The sequence below is a fragment of the Scyliorhinus torazame genome, chromosome 19, assembly GCF_047496885.1.
Source record: "Scyliorhinus torazame isolate Kashiwa2021f chromosome 19, sScyTor2.1, whole genome shotgun sequence".
NCBI classification, from domain to species: domain Eukaryota; kingdom Metazoa; phylum Chordata; class Chondrichthyes; order Carcharhiniformes; family Scyliorhinidae; genus Scyliorhinus; species Scyliorhinus torazame.
The window spans coordinates 132,427,143-132,443,311 of NC_092725.1; the positions used below are offsets into that span (position 1 = coordinate 132,427,143).

General features: G+C 48.1%; 1 protein-coding gene across 2 annotated transcripts in view; it reads left to right on the forward strand.

The window, feature by feature from the left end:
• asz1 (ankyrin repeat, SAM and basic leucine zipper domain containing 1) overlaps nt 1-16,169 on the forward strand; it is a 134,512-nt gene that overhangs the window by 86,339 nt on the left and 32,004 nt on the right. For both annotated transcript variants that reach the window (XM_072485247.1, XM_072485248.1), the window contains exons 8-9: nt 1,200-1,275; nt 1,810-1,866. In XM_072485247.1, coding sequence (XP_072341348.1) covers nt 1,200-1,275; nt 1,810-1,866 — 133 coding nt within the window. The remainder of the gene's footprint in view (nt 1-1,199; nt 1,276-1,809; nt 1,867-16,169) is intronic.

The window sequence follows — 16,169 nt, forward strand, 5'->3', positions numbered from 1 at the left end:
GGGCCGAATGGCCTCCTTCAGCACTGTAAATTCTATGATTCTATGAATTCAAGATTGTTTAGTGTGTGGTTTGAAAAATTAGGCCATTCAAAGAAGGTTATCAACTAAGCATATTAGATATTGCTGTTTCAGTGGAGTTCACAGCTGAGCAGGCTTCTCAGCTCGGAAAAACCACAAGGATCTATAAACTGGCTGCTGCCAAGAGCTCTGCCCAGCAACAGGTGTGTCTCGCTGTGCAAAAACGGGCCATTCACAGACTCATTGCTGGAGCATGGACAGCCAATGTAAAAATTGTGGCAGAACTGGCCACACAGCAAGAGCTTATAGCTTAAAGTAACTTCTCCAGAAAAGGACGCTCAAAGGAAGACACCAAACTCATTCAAAGGAAGAAACAAAACAGATTCAGCTAAGAAAATTCCTAATGTTGAAGAAAAGAAGTAACAACTGCAATGAAACTAAAATGATTCATTCGGATGAATTAAAGTTGAACGTGCTATCAGTCCAAGGTGAGTCTCACCGTTTTTGGGTCGTGCCACAATTGAATGGGCAACCCTATTATAATGGACGTCAATATGGAGGCTCCCATCTCCCTAATTTCTGACACCATCTATGAACGGAAGCTTAAAACGGAAATCCCCGTATGGAGGGATTGTCTTATGAGCAAAGGTTAAACATGTTGGGACTCTATTCATTGGAATTTAGACGAACAAAAGCTGATCTCATTGAAACATATAGGATTCTTAAGGGGCTTGACACGGTAAATTCTGAGAGGCTGCTTCCCCTCACAGGAGAGTCTCGGACCAGAGGGCATAGTCTCAGAATAATGGGGCATCAATTTAAGCCTGAGTTGAGGAAGAATTTCTTCTCTTGAGGGTTGAGAGTTTTTGAAACTCCTTGCCACAGAGCGCTGTGGGGGCAGAGTCCTGGTGTATATTTAAGGCTGAGATAGATAAATTGTTGATCAGTAAGGCAATCCAGGATTACGGGGAAAGGGCAGGAAAGTGAGGAATGTCTCATCAGCCAAGTTCCTATTGAATGGCGGAGCAAGCTCGAGGGGCCGAATGGCCTGCTCCTGTTCCTAATGGTCTTATATGTACATAGGACCCCATGGTATTTAGATTTTTGTAAATAATGTTTGATGTTTTAACCATTGTGCTTTTTCTTGCTGTATATTAAAAGATTTGATCAATTTTGTATAGTTCAACTTCAAACTTTGGTGATGTAGAACTGTTTCTATCTGGGCTTGAACTTGAACACCTTCAGGGATTATTTGAGGTATGTTTATTCATTTTATTGACAACTGAACATATTCTTTTTAACATTGGCATTTTGTACAGACACTGAGCTATCTATTAAATTTCCTTTTGTGATTTCTACATTTATTTTGGATAAATGTCAAACCTTTTAATAAATGTTCTCAAGTACAAGCAAGCCTAGTTATTAAAATTTGACGCAAAAAGTAATTTTGTTATGAGGGATAGCTGATCAAAGTTTGAGGTATTTTACCAATTACACAGTAGAACTCCAAAGAAGGCCAATATAGAAGTTGATTTGTGAAAAGTTTGCAAGAGCTTCTTAAACCTAAAGTATCTAATTACATAGTTTGTTAGGATATAATAGAAGATAGAATTCAGAATTAATTGATGATGCAAAGGTGAATGATTGTTTTACAAGCTGCTAAATTGGCACTTTATAATATCGTCGCATGTTACTGGCCCTCCACTGGTGGTTTAATGCCATGTCAATAAAAGAGAGCATCTGTAAAATATACTGACTTTTTAAAATGCCTTCTATTATTACTTTCTGTAGGAGAATGATATATCTTTCAGAGGACTTCTGACAATGGGGAAAGAAGATCTTGAAAAGGTTTGTTAGAAAAATATATCTTTTAGTTGAAGAACTGGCAGCACGGTAGCACAGTGGTTAGCACTGTTGCTTCACAGCGCAAGGGTCCCAGGTTCGATTCCCGCTTGGGTCATTGTCTGTGCGGAGTTTGCACGTCCCCGTGTCTGCGTAGGTTTCCTCTGGATGCTCCAGTTTTCTTCCACAAGTCCCGAAAGACATGCTTGTTCGGAGAATTGGACATCCTGAATTTTCCCTCTGTGTACCCGAACAAGCGCCGGAATGTGACAACTACGGGAGTTTCACAGTAACTTCATTGCAGTGTTAAGCCTACTTGTGACAATAAAGATTATCATTAGTAGTAGTAGTCATATGTCTTCACAAGGCATGACTAAAATAACTTGTTTTCTCCTTATTGCCAGTGTAATTATTATTTTGTTTTTGCCAAAATGTATGATTTCTTATTTTGTATTAAGAGTTCTGGGATCTTTTAAGTAATCTTCTAAATTAAGTATTTTAACATTTATCAATTTGAACACATTGACCCCACGATAAGGAGGCAGTTCCCTTGTTAACATTTGAACAGTTGGTCCATGCCACTATAGGTAATAGGGGCTTGACAGTATCGGTATATCTATGACACCCACCATAGGAAACCAAAATATCTGGCACCATTCTGCTTCTTGATGATCTTATTCACAAACTTTGAACCATGTTTGCAATGGTCGTTCACCAGAAATAACACCAACATTTTGGTGTAACTGAAAGAAGTGGTATTATGCAACTTTACAGTGTTTAAGCCGTGAATCACTTAATTCATTTGTGTTATCAGGATGTCACTTATAAGAAGGAACAGCTGTGATCAGTATGATCAAGGTGGTGAGGCTGGTAGAAGGAGGGAACCCTGGATGACTCGGGATATTGAGGCCATGGTCAAAAGGAAGAAGGAGGCATATGACATGCATAGACAGCTGGGATCAAGTGGATCCCTTGAAGAGTAGGGGCTTGTGGGAATAGAGTTAAGAGAGAAATCAAGGGGCAAAAAGGGGACATGTGATTGTCTTGGCCGATAAGGCAAAGGAAAATCCAAAGATCTTTTACAGATAAATAAAGGGTGACTAGGGAGAGGGTCATCTATGTGCAGATCTATAAGGGATGGGAGAGGTCTTAAATTAATATTTCTCATCAGTATTTACTGTTGAGAAAGGCACGAATGTTGGGAAATTGGGGAAATAAAAAGTGATGTCTTGAGGAGTGTACATATTACAGAGAAGGAGATATTAAAGCGCATCAAGATAGATAAATCCCCGGGACAGGATTAAATGAATCCCAGGACATTGTATGAGGCTTGGGAGGAAATTGCCGGCCTCCTAGCTGAGATATTTTTATCATCGACAGCCACAGGAGAGATGCCTGAAGATTGAAGGGTAGCAAATGTTGCGCCCTTGTTTAAGAAGGGCTGTAGGGATAAACGTGGGAACTACAGACAGGTTAGCCTTACTTCTGTAGTGGGTAAGTTGTTAGAAGGTATTCTGAGGAATAGGATCTATAGGCATTTAGATAGGCAAGGGCTAATTAGGGAAAATCAGCATGGCTTTGTAAGGGGAAAGTCATGTCTCACCAATTTGATTGAGTTGTTTGAAGGAAGCCTTTCCCTTTTCCCAAAGGTGGAGGAGTCTAGAACTCGAGGGCACAGGTTTAAGGTGAGAGGGGAGAGATACAAGAGAGACCAGAGGGGAAATTTCTTCACACAAGAGGGTGGTGAGCATCTGGAATGAGCTGCCAGAGGCAATGGTAGAAGCGAGTACAATTTTTCCTTTAACAAACAGTTAGACAGTTACATGGGCAGGGTGGTATAGAGGGATATGGACCAAATGTGAGCAAGTGGACAAGCTTAATGATAGAAACTGGGTGGCATGGACAAGCTGGGCCAAAGGCCTGTTTCCCATGCTGTAAACATCTATGACTCTGAAGATGAATGCATGAACTTTATTTGCTATAAAAAGCTTACAAGAAAACCACATATACTATTTGGGCAAAAAGTTGTGAAACTGCCTGTTAATCAAAAAGCTTAACAAGTAACAACATTAGAGAGTAAACAAAATCTTACTCATGGGGCAGAAGTAAGCGATTCTTGGGGTTGAATGGAAAATATCAACTCGTATAATATCACAGATCAGTAAAATGGGTGGAATAGCCTTCAGAAGGTAAAAACAAATCATCAGGGATCAAAGGGGAAGGTGTTAGAACAAGGATAGAGTGAGCAACTTGTCCTGTCCCAGCTGGTGGTGTAGAATTAAAATTCCTACAGTGCCAAAGGAGGCCATTTGACACATTGGGTCTGCACCGATCCTATGAAAGAGCACCCTTCCTAAGCCAGCTCCACTGCCCTATCCCCATAATCTCACTTGCACATCCCTGGACACTTACGGGGCAATTTTATCATGGCCAATCCACCCAAACTACTACATATCCTTGGATTCTGGGAGGAAACCCATGCCGACACTGGGAGAACGAGCAAACTCCACATGGACAGTCATCCAAGGCTGGAATTGAACACGGGTCCCTAGCGCTGTGGAGGCAGCAGTGCTGACCACTGTGCCATCCCCTTACATATGTGATCTCCCATGCCTCCCCTTGAACAGGTTAAGAGACGCATAACAGTTTCATAGTAGCAATCTAAAGGACAAATCAGACGAGGAATTCCTGATATGTGTGCAAGAAAATGTTCTAGATCAGTACTGTTTCCGAGATCCCTGTTAAGGCGAGACTTAATTGACACTTTCAAACCAACGACCCCGTACCACCTAGAGGTACAATGGTAGAAGAGGCATGGGAACACCACCACCTGCAAGTTTCCTTCAAAGTCATGCACCACCCTGACTTGGAACTATAATGCCAATCCTTCACTGTTACTGGGTCAAAATCTGGAATTCCCATTCTAAGCTTACTGTAGGATATCTGCACCCGATGGATTGCAGTGGTTCAAGAAGGTGGGTCACTATTACCTTTTCAACGGAAACATACGCTGGCTTTGCTTGCCATGCTCATATCCCGCAAAAAATAAACAAAATAGAAGGCAATATGAACTACAAAAGGGGTCAGAGAGACCGAAGGGTGTATGTATACAAATCTTTCAAGGTGGCAGAACAAACTGAAAAGGCTGTCAAAGCAACTCAGATCCTTGGTTTTATTAATAATGGAACAAAATACAAAAAAAAAAGGAAGGTAAGCTAAACCTTTATGAAACATTGGTTAGGCCTCAACTTGGAGTATTGTGTTCAGTTCTGGATACCACCATTCAAGAGGTTTGTTGAGGCCTTCGAGGGGATACAGAAGAGAGACTCACCAGAATGTTTCCAGGAACAAAGGATTTGCGTTTCGAGGAAAGTCTGGAGAAGATTAGGCTGTTCTCCTTAGAGCGAGAAGGTTAAGCAAAGATTTAATAGGGTATTCAAAATTATTAATGGATTTAATAGCTAGCAAGGAGAAAGTGTTTGCAGTCACAGTAGGATCAATAACCAGAGGCACAGATTTATGGTGATTAGCGAATAAACCAGAGCCAACATTAAGGAACATTTATTTTCATACTGTGAGTTGTTAAGATCTGGAATGCAGATCTCACCAAGGCCACTGAAGAAGCGGGGACGAGGCTTCCGGTGGCGGCCATGGAGGAGTAGGTCACGCATTCGGCAGCTCCCGTCTGGAACGGACTCTTAGACCTTTTTCAGGAGTTTCCACAGACATTTTGGGACAGATTGGTGAAGCAAACACTGCCAAAAGGATTCCCTCTCGAGACTTTTGGGCTCTTTTCAGGGCCCCCAAGGGCACTTTTTCGACGTTTCCCGGTGTGGGAAGGAGTTAATAATAGCTCCCCGTCAGTATATGGCTTTAACTAGGAGCGGGGTGACAAAAAAGGTGGTGGTGGACCAGAAGAAGGGAGGGAAGAAGGACAAAATGGCGGCGGGCGGAGACCAGGCAGCGTGGAGGCAGTGGGCGGAGGAGCAACAGGAGGGTATCCAGCGCTGCCTCAGAGAGATTAAAACGGACCTGCTAGAGCCGATGAAGGCTTCTATTGATAAGCTGCTGGAGACACAGACGGCCCAGGGGGAGGCGATCCGAGAGGCTCAACAAAAGATCTCTGACAATGAGGACGAGATCTTAGTCCTGGCGGTAAAGGTGGAGGCGCACGAGGCTCTCCACAAGAAATGGCAGGAGCGGTTCGAGGAGATGGAGAATCGGTCGAGGCGGAAGAATCTGCGGATTCTGGGCCTCCCGGTGGGGCTGGAGGGGCCGGACGTGGGGACCTATGTGGTCACCATGTTAAACTCGCTGATGGGAGCGGGGTCCTTCCAGGGGCCCCTGGAGCTGGAAGGGGCCCATAGTGTGTTGGCAAGGAGGCCCAAGGCTAACGAGCCTCCGCGGGCGGTGCTGGTGCGGTTCCATCGGTTCGTCGATCGGGAGTGTGTGCTCAGGTGGGCCAAGAAGGAGAGGAGCAGCAGGTGGGAGAACGCGGAGGTCCGGATATATCAGGACTGGAGTGCGGAGGTGGCGAAGAGGAGGGCCGGGTACAATCGAGCGAAGGCGGTGCTGCACAGGAAGGGGGTGAAGTTTGGCATGTTGCAGCCGACGCGATTGTGGGTTACCTACAAGGACCGGCACCATTATTTTGAGTCTCTGGAGGAGGCGTGGGCCTTTGTTCAGGCCGAGAAGCTGGACACTGACTGAGGGTCGGGATGGGCGATTGGGGACTGCAGTGGATATGTTATGCCTATTTTTGGTTCGGGGGGGGGGGGGGGGCCTTTGCATTGTTTTGGGTTTCTTTTTCTCTGTGTTTTTCTCTTTCGGGTTGGGGAGGGTGGATGGGGCGGGTTGGGCACTGTTCTGGTTGGTGGCGGGGCCTGGTAGGTGGAGGGCGTGGGATTTTTTTCCCACGCCGAAGACGGGGGGGGGGGGGGGGGGGGGGCGGGACCGGGGCGGGGAAGCGAGGATTGTTTCCCGCGCTTAGAACGGAGGGGGAGAGCCTGTGAATGGGGAGCGGGAGAGGAGGGTGTGCCACACAATGGGAGGAGTCGAAGGGGAGGCGGGAGTGGCCGGGGTCAGCTGACTTGCGGAAGTGCAATGGGGGGAGTAAACCAGCTAGGATGGGTCCTAGCCCGGGGGGGGGGGAAATCGAGTTGCTGCTGCTAAGATCAAGGAGGAGCTGGAGCGAGTGGGATGGGTCGAGGCGGGGGTATGCCGCTGTGGGGAACGGGCCGGGTGTGGGGTGCGGGCGCGTGGCTGGCCGAGGAGGGGTCATGGCTAGTCGGCGGGGGAGGGGGGCGGGTAGCCCCCTGATCCGGCTGATAACCTGGAATGTAAGGGGACTGAATGGGCCGGTTAAGCGGGCCCGCGTGTTCGCGCACCTGAAGGGGCTCAAGGCGGATGTGGTTATGCTCCAGGAGACACACCTGAAGGTGGCAGACCAGGTAAGACTGAGAAAAGGGTGGGTAGGTCAGGTGTTTCACTCGGGGCTAGATGCCAAAAATCGAGGGATGGCGATCTTGGTGGGAAAGAAGGTGTTATTCGAGGCGCCGAGCATTGTGGCAGATAATGGCAGTAGGTACATAATGGTAAGTGGTAAGTTGCAGGGAGAGAGGGTGGTACTGGTCAATGTGTATGCTCCGAACTGGGACGATGCGGGTTTTATGCGGCGTATGTTGGGTCGGATCCCAGACTTGGAAGTGGGGGGCCTGATAATGGGGGGAGACTTTAACACGGTGTTGGATCCTGCAATGGATCGCTCCAGGTCTAGGACGGGTAGGAAGCCGGCGGCGGCTAGAGTGTTGAGGGGATTTATGGACCAAATGGGAGGGGTGGACCCTTGGAGATTTGCAAGGCCGGGGGCTAGGGAATTTTCATTCTTCTCACATGTCCATAAGGCTTATTCTCGAATCGACTTTCATTTTGAGTAGGGCGCTGATAGCGAGAGTAGAGGATAGCGAGTATTCGGCAATAGCCATTTCGGACCATGCCCCGCATTGGGTGGACTTGGAGATGGGGGAGGAGAGGGACCAGCGCCCGCTGTGGCGCTTGGAGGTGGGGCTGTTGGCGGCGAGGAGGTGAGCGAGCGGGTCCGAGGAAGTATAGAGAGGTACTTGGAGACCAACGACAATGGGGAGGTCCGAGTGGGGATGGTATGGGAGGCACTGAAGGCGGTGGTGAGGGTAGAGCTGATCTCCATCAGGGCCCACAAGGAGCGGGGTGGCGAGGGAGAGGCTGGTGGGGGAGATGGTGAGGGTAGACAGGAGGTATGCAGAAGAACCTGAGGAAGGATTGTTGAGGAAGAGGCGCGGCCTCCAGGCCGAATTCGACCTGGTGACCACCAGGAAGGCGGAGGTGCAGTGGAGGAAGGCCCAGGGGGCGGTCTACGAGTATGGGGAAAAGGCAAGCCGGATGCTGGCGCATCAGCTTCGGAAGCGGGACGCAGCTAGGGAGATCGGGGGAGTTAAGGACAGGGGAGGGGGCGTGTTGCGGAGTGGGGTTGGCATCAATGGGGTCTTCAGGGACTTCTACGAGGAATTGTACCGATCCGAGCCCCCACGGGAGGAGGGAGGGATGGGCCGTTTCCTGGACCAATTGAGGTTTCCAACGGTGGAAGAGGGACTGGTGGCGGGACTGGGGGCCCCGATTGGGCTGGAGGAGCTGATCAAAGGGATAGGAAGCATGCAGGCGTGGAAGGCACCGGGGCCGGACGGTGGTGGTGGCGGCCCTCAAAATTTGGGGGCAGTGGAGGCGGCATAGGGGGGAAGTTAGGGCCTCAGCGTGGACCCCATTACGGGGGAACCACCGGTTCGCCCCAGGAAGAACAGGTGGAGGGTTTACGGTGTGGCACAGGGCAGGCATACGAAAGTTGGGGGACCTGTTTGTGGACGGGACGTTCGCGAGCTTGGGTGAGCTGGAGGAGAAGTACGGGCTCCCCCCCGGGGAACACCTTCAGGTAATTACAGATAAGGGCGTTTGCCAGACGGCAGGTGGTGGAATTCCCACGGCTACTGCCACACACAGTACAGGACAGGGTGCTCTCGGGGGGGTGGGTGGGAGTGGGGAAGATCTCGGAAACATACCAGGTGATGCAGGAGGAGGAGGCCTCGGTGGTGGAGTTGAAAGGTAAGTGGGAGGAGGAGTTGGGAGAGGAGATCGAAGAGGGGACGTGTGCAGATGCCCTAGGGAGGGTGAACTCTTCCTCTTCATGCGCGAGGCTCAGCCTCATACAGTTTAAGGTGCTGCACAGGGCACACATGACCGGGACAAGGATGAGCAGGTTCTTTGGGGGTGAGGACAGGTGTGTTAGGTGCTCAGGGAGCCCAGCAAATCACACCCATGTGTTCTGGGCATGCCCAGCGCTGGAGGAATTTTGGAAGGGCGTAGTGAGGACGGTGTTGAGGGTGGTAGGATCCAGGGTCAAACCGGGCTGGGGGCTCGCAATATTTGGGGTGGCAGAGGAGCCGGGAGTGCAGGAGAAAGAGGCCGGAATTCTGGCCTTTGCGTCCCTGGTAGCCCGGCGAAGGAGTCTCCTTCAGTGGAAAGATGCGAGGCCCCCAAGCGTGGAATCCTGGATCAGCGATATGGCAGGGTTCATTAAATTGGAGAGGGTCGGTACAAGGGTTCTTTAGGCGGTGGCAACCGTTCTTAGACTTTCTGGCAGAACGATAGACATTGGTCAATGGCAGCAGCAGCTCGGGGGGAGGGGGGGGGTTTACTTTATTTTTGTTTATGTTATTTACACTGGAGGGTCTGAGGGGGTGTATTCACCTGTTGTCTTAAGTCGGGGTGTTAAATGTTAATTTATTTTTTATGTACGGGGGGAGGGGATTGGGGGGTTGCTTTTTTAGGTTGTGTTTTGTACTTAACCCTGTTGGGTTCTTTTTTCGTTCTCATTTTGTTATTGATATTTTATGAAAACCTTTAATAAAAAAAATTTTTTTTTTAAAAGATCTGGAATGCACTGCTGGAAAGAGTTTTGTAAGCAAAATTCGCCGTAACATTCAAAAGAGAAGTTGAAGGGAAAAGAGTGGGATGAATTGCATAGCTTTGCCAAAGAGCTGATACAGGCAGAATGGACTGAATGAACTTCATCTAGTCTCTGTGATTCACCTTGAGCGAGATATCGTGCAGAATATGGTGTGCTTTCAAATTTAGTACAGTAAGAAGTCTTGCAACACCAGGTATCAAGACCTTGGATTCATGTCGCATTACATTCACCCTCCACCATCTGACCTGGGCTTGCAAAATCCTACCAACTGTCCTGGCTTGAGACAATTCACACCTCTTTAACCTGTGATTATCCCTCTCTCCAGTTGCTCCGTTTGGACCTGTAAAGACTTAATTACCTGCAAAGACTCGCATTCAAAGTATCGCCTTGCATCATTGACTTTATATATATATATATATATATACATATATATATGTTTCTGGAACCTACCTCTTCATTCACCTCAGGAAGGAGCAGTGCTCCGAAAGCTAGTGACTCGAAACAAACGTGTCTTTAACAGACTTTAACCTGGTGCTGTAAGACTTGTTGCTGTGCTCACCCCAGTCCAATGTCGGCGTCTCCATTTCAAGTTTAGTTTGTGAGGTCAGGGGTGAGATTTTTCTGTGAGCCTGATTGGGGTACTTCATCAGCTGCAACTTTTACTATCTAAATTGTCTTGGACTGTGAAACCCCTAGAATTATGTGGTACACGCATGTTACTGTTCTGACAACCTCTACTGTGCTCCGAACCCAGTTTGATAATTACAATGGCTGACACATGATTTATCACTTGTGTTATGATCGCTGTAGTGGCTGGTAACATTTAAAAAATAATTCAAGCTTCCAGATAACAGCTGAAAAGGATGGCACCAGAAGATTTCACATTTTTAAGATCTTTTCTGTAACATATGATTAACGCACTATTGACCAAACAACTTTTTTGTGGGCGGGTGCATAACGATTTGAAGTAATCTCTTATGAATGTATGATGGCCCAAATGTGCTTGGAAAACCTCCGAACTTCTTTACAGTTATGTAAACAAATGTGACTTGTTACTACCTTATATTTTTGGGGTTTTATAGCCCCTTTAAAAAAATATCTCTGGAAATCCTGGGCGAAATTCTCCGGAAACGGCGCGATGTCCGCCGACTGGCGCCCAAAACGGTGCAAATCAGACGGGCATCGCGCCACCCCAAAGGTGCGGAATGCTCCGCATCTTTGGGGGCCGAGCCCCAACCTTGAGGGGCTAGGTCGGTGCCAGACGAATTTCCGCCCCGCCAGCTGGCGGAAAAGGCCTTTGGTGCCCCGCCAGCTGGCGCGGAAATGACATCTCCGGGCGGCGCATGCGCGGGAGCGTCAGCGGCCGCTGACGGCATTCCCACGCATGCGCAGTGGAGGGATTCTCTTCTGCCTCCGCCATGTTGGAGACCGTGGCGGAGGCAGAAGGGAAAGAGTGCCCCCACGGCACAGGCCCGCCCGCGGATCGGTGGGCCCCGATCGCGGGCCAGGCCACCGTGGGGGCACCCCCCGGGGCCAGATCGCCCCGCACCCCCCCCTCCCAGGACCCCGGAGCCCCCCCGCGCCGCCTTGTCCCGCCGGTAAGGTAGGTGGTTTAATTTACGCCGGCGGGACAGGCATTTTAGCGGCGCGACTTCGGCCCATCCGGGCCGGAGAATCGCACGGGGGGGGGGGGGCCGCCAGCCGGTGCGACGCGATTCCCGCCCCCGCCGAATATCCGGTGCCGGAGACTTCGGCAACTGGCGGGGGCGGGATTCACGCCAGCCCCCGGCGATTCTCCGATCCGGCGGGGGGTCGGAGAATCTCGCCCCATGTTGCTGGCATTTTCATTACTGAAAATGTCTTTGGAAAGTCAGTCGCTCAAAATTACTTTGTTAATTATACAGAGAAAAGGGGCTGCTGCAAAATTCTCCGAGGTTTGAGATGGCCTGCGTCCGTGCATCCAGCCTTCCCCCTGCTGGGAAAATGAGCTAAGCACCAATTATATTAATTATTTATGTATGAAGTGATAAAATGCAATAGGACAGCCTTTTAATAACTGATCTATGCAGACCTTTTTGTTTGATTCAGCCTGTGTCCTTTTAGTTGGACAAATTTAGTCAGCCACGGAAGTAGGCACAATATAATAATTAGTTCACTGCTGCCTTAGAACCTGATGACACGTGATGTGGTAGTCACTTCCTGACTGCCATCGGGACCAAAATGAGAATACAGTAGGCGCACTTGAATTGCTTTCTGGCCATCGCCTAACTCAAGCCATCAAAGCAACTATGTTTTCATAACAGGTTGGGCTGTTTTCTAGATAATTAACAAGCACAGGAGATGTATAATGCTTGTAACCATTTGGTTAGGGCAGGCACCCTATCCAGTTTACTTGATTGTCCAGACAAGCCATGCAAGTTGATTGTATTGTAAAAGGAGAAAAACATTAGTTTATGACAAGTTAATTGTTTAAATATTTAACTGAAAGTAACAGCTACAAATCACCACATTTTTTAAGCTGGAATATTCTTTAATGTTTTCAAAAGTATTACAACGCACTTTGCAAGATCATTGATTTATTTCATATGCACACTCTAACCGTTTTTAACTTTGTCTTTGCCCTTCATCCAGGTTTTTGAATATTAAATAAAAGGAACAAACAGTGAGAGTTTTGCCTTGTTTTTTTCTTTTTGTAGTAGCAACTTGCACAATAGTGTAATCCAGGGCATAACACTATTATCCTCTTTTGCTATGAATAGAGGCGACTGTTTCTCTGCGGAGTTGGAGCCCTCTGGCACTGTATCTCTGTCATGTCCAGGCATGTGGATCGCAGAGTGTGTACTCTGCCTGCTGGATATTGTCACCTTCTCCTGACCCTTCTCCCTTGCAACACGTGCCAGGCTTCCACCTCTTCTGGCTGTGCCTCGTGACCCTGAGGGTAGACTCTAGGACAATACCTGTGGGCAGCTGGCCCCCTCCCCATCCTTGTCCTCTCTTTCCCCCCCCAGCTAAAGATGTAATCCCCATATCGAACCTGATGCTTGCACAAGCTTTGGCAAGGAAATGGCCTTCCTGCAGAAGACCCTTGCAAATATTTCATCCCTCTAGAATTATCCAAATAAGCATTAATATTCCAAAAGCGATATTATCTACACACTACCGTTGGACTTCAAAACTCCTAACGACTCACCTGCACAAACTCTTCTGGGCCTTCTATCCCACCCTGGATGTAGAATGATTGAAAAAGAGGGGGGGGGGGGGCGGCACAGTTTCTGATGCTCAATCAGAGGTCAGCGATTGCGAGTTAAGCCCCTCTGATCAGTGGAGAAACACTTCTGGTTGGCTCCCGCGCAACTACCCTCGCCCTCTCCCCTCCCTCCCAGAACAAGGATAGAGTCCCCCTCGTTCCCACAAGCCTCCGTATGCAAAGCATAATCCTCCGCCAATTTCCCCAACTCCACATGATGCCACCACTAAACACATCTTCCCTTCACTCCCTCTGTCAGCATTCCGCCGAGACCATTCCTTCCGAGATCATCTAGTCCACCCCTCCACCACATCCAACTCCTCTCCCATCACCCATGGCACCTTCCCATGCAATCGCAGAAGTTGTAACAGCTGCCCCTTTACCTCTTCCATGCTTAACATCCCAGGCCCAAAACACTCATTCCAGGTTAAGCAGCGTTTCACTTGCACCTCATTCAATCTGATCTATTGCATTCGCTGCTCCCAATGTGGTCGTCTCTATATTGGAGAGACCAAGCGCAGACTGGTGATCGCTTTGCTGAGCACCTTCAGTTTGTGCGCATTCAGGACCCTGACCTACCCGTTGCTTGCCATTTTAACACAAGACCCTGCTTCCATGACCACATATCTGTCCTTGGCCTTCTGCAATGTTCCAGTGAAGCTCAACGCAAACTGGAGGAACAACATTTCATCGTCCGGTTAGGCACACTACAGCCTTCTGGTCTCAACATCAAATTCAACAACTTCAGATGATTAGCTCTACCCCACCTCGACCCATTTGTTTTCCTCCCATTTCATTTTAACTGTCTTTTACCATTTCTTTCTCTCTTGTCTTTCTTTATATATATATATTTAACACCTCCCCCATCTTATCCACCTTTCCTTACCCTTTCTCCCCTTTGCTTCCCCCTTCCCCATCCCCCACATCTACATCTGTCACAGTTTACCCTCTGATGTTAGTTTCTCTGCTGTTTGGCTTTACACGCCTTTTGTTTTCTCTGGGGACTGCCATTAGCACTCTTTCCCCATGGTTTCTGTGGCTATTAGCACCCAGTTTCCCTGGGTTTCTGTGGCTATGACTCATCTTTCATTCTCACTCCACAGTATAAATATTTCCCACTTTCTCTGTTTTATAGCTTTGACAAAGGATCATCTGGACTCAAAACGTTAGCTCTTTTCTCTCTCTACAGATGCTGCCAGACCTGCTGAGATTTTTCAGCATTTTCTCTTTGGTTTCAGATTCCAGCATCCGCAGTAATTTGCTTTTGACCTATCAGTTGCTCCTGGTCAATGAATGGAAGCCATTTGGCCAGTTATGAATGGCATGGTGAACTGCAATGTGCCATAGCACGAAACAAGAGCGGTGCAGCACCACGGCAGGCAAGCTGTGTATGTTGCACTCCCCTCTAAGTCACGAGCAAACTGAGGTCTGATTTGTTCACGCCACACGTTTTCCACGGGTTTGTGGCCGACGCTGCATGATGAGACTCCACCATGCAGCTGTTTAAATGAGCTTTCATTAGAGGAAAATGAGGGGGGGGGGGCTGCAAACCACGTTGATATGTTTTGGTCCTGTCCAAAGCTGGAGGATTACTGGAAGGAGGTGTTCAGGGTAATCTCTAAAGTGGTGCATGTGAAACTAGACCCGGGCCTTCGGGAGGCCATATTCGGGGTGTCGGACCAGCCGGGGTTGGAAACGGGTGCAGAGGCAGATGTTGTAGCCTTCGCCTCGTCGATCGCCTGAAGGTGGATCCTGTTGGGGTGGACCTGCTGTGGCGGGGAGGACCTGCTGGAATTCTTGACGCTTGAAAAGGTCGATTTTAACTGAGGGGAAGGATGAAGGGGTTCTACAATTTATGGGCATTATTTATTATGCACTTTCAAGAATTGGATCACATCAAACATTCGGGGAGTTGGGGGGGAGTATGTGTTAATGGTGACTATGGGTGATTCCTGATTCCTTTTCGTTATTTGTTTTTATTGACATGCGGCTGCTGTTTGGGGGTTTGGTGGAAGGATGGGAGTGTTGTTATTGATATGGGGATTGACATTACATTCATTACTGATAATTGTTTATTGTTGGGTGTAAATTTGGGAGAAAATGCGAAAAAGGAGGAGAATAAAAAAATAATTTTTTTTAAAATGAGTGGAAAATGAATGTTACTGGCATTCACACCACTAGACAGCTGGATAACCGGCCCGCCATTAAAACCCCATTGGAAGAATAGCAAACTTTTTATGCTGGTAAGTTTCTGACTTCATGCTTGCCATTGGAATTTGCTTGGAAGGGAGTGAGGACATGTGGATGGTGAGGGATACAAGGGGAGTGATCAACGATAGCTTTTGTCAATTTTATTTATTTAGGTGTTGCAGAATTCTAACCCAGCAATGAAGAAACTGCGTTACATGTCCAAGTCAGGGCGATGTACAATGCGAGATTGTGTTTTCGGGGGGGGTGAAGTGGGTGGTGGGAGTAGTGATGGACTGTTATTGTTCCAGCTGGAGTAGAGTAAGAGGTGCTGTCGAAGAAACCTAGGTGAACAGCTGCAGTATATCTTGTAGACGGCACATACTGCAGGTTAGGTGCATCGGAGCCACTGAAGATGGTATGATTGAAGGGTTGACCTTGAATATGGCAGGGAGAGTCTGAACTAAAGCAGGGTTTTAGAGAGGACAGGAGGGAAGTGATTTCTGAGAAACGGAAAACATAGCTGATTTGAAGATTGAAGTCGTTGAAGATGAGCCCCCCCCCCCCGAGAATCTAGTTTCCGCAGTCGTGGTTAACGATGAGAGTAAAGTTTCCTAAACACTAGAATTATAGAATCATAGAATTTACAGTGCAGAAGGAGGTCATTTGGCCCATTGAGTCTGCACCGGCCTTTGGAAAGAGTACCCACACCCTACCTAGGCCCACACCTCCACCCTATCCCCATAACTCCGTAACCCCACATAACCTTTTTGAAATGAAATGAAAATCGCTTATTGTCACAAGCAGGCTTCAAATGAAGTTACTGTGAAAAGTCCCTAGTCGCCACATTCTGGCGCCTGTTCGGGGAGGCTGGTACGG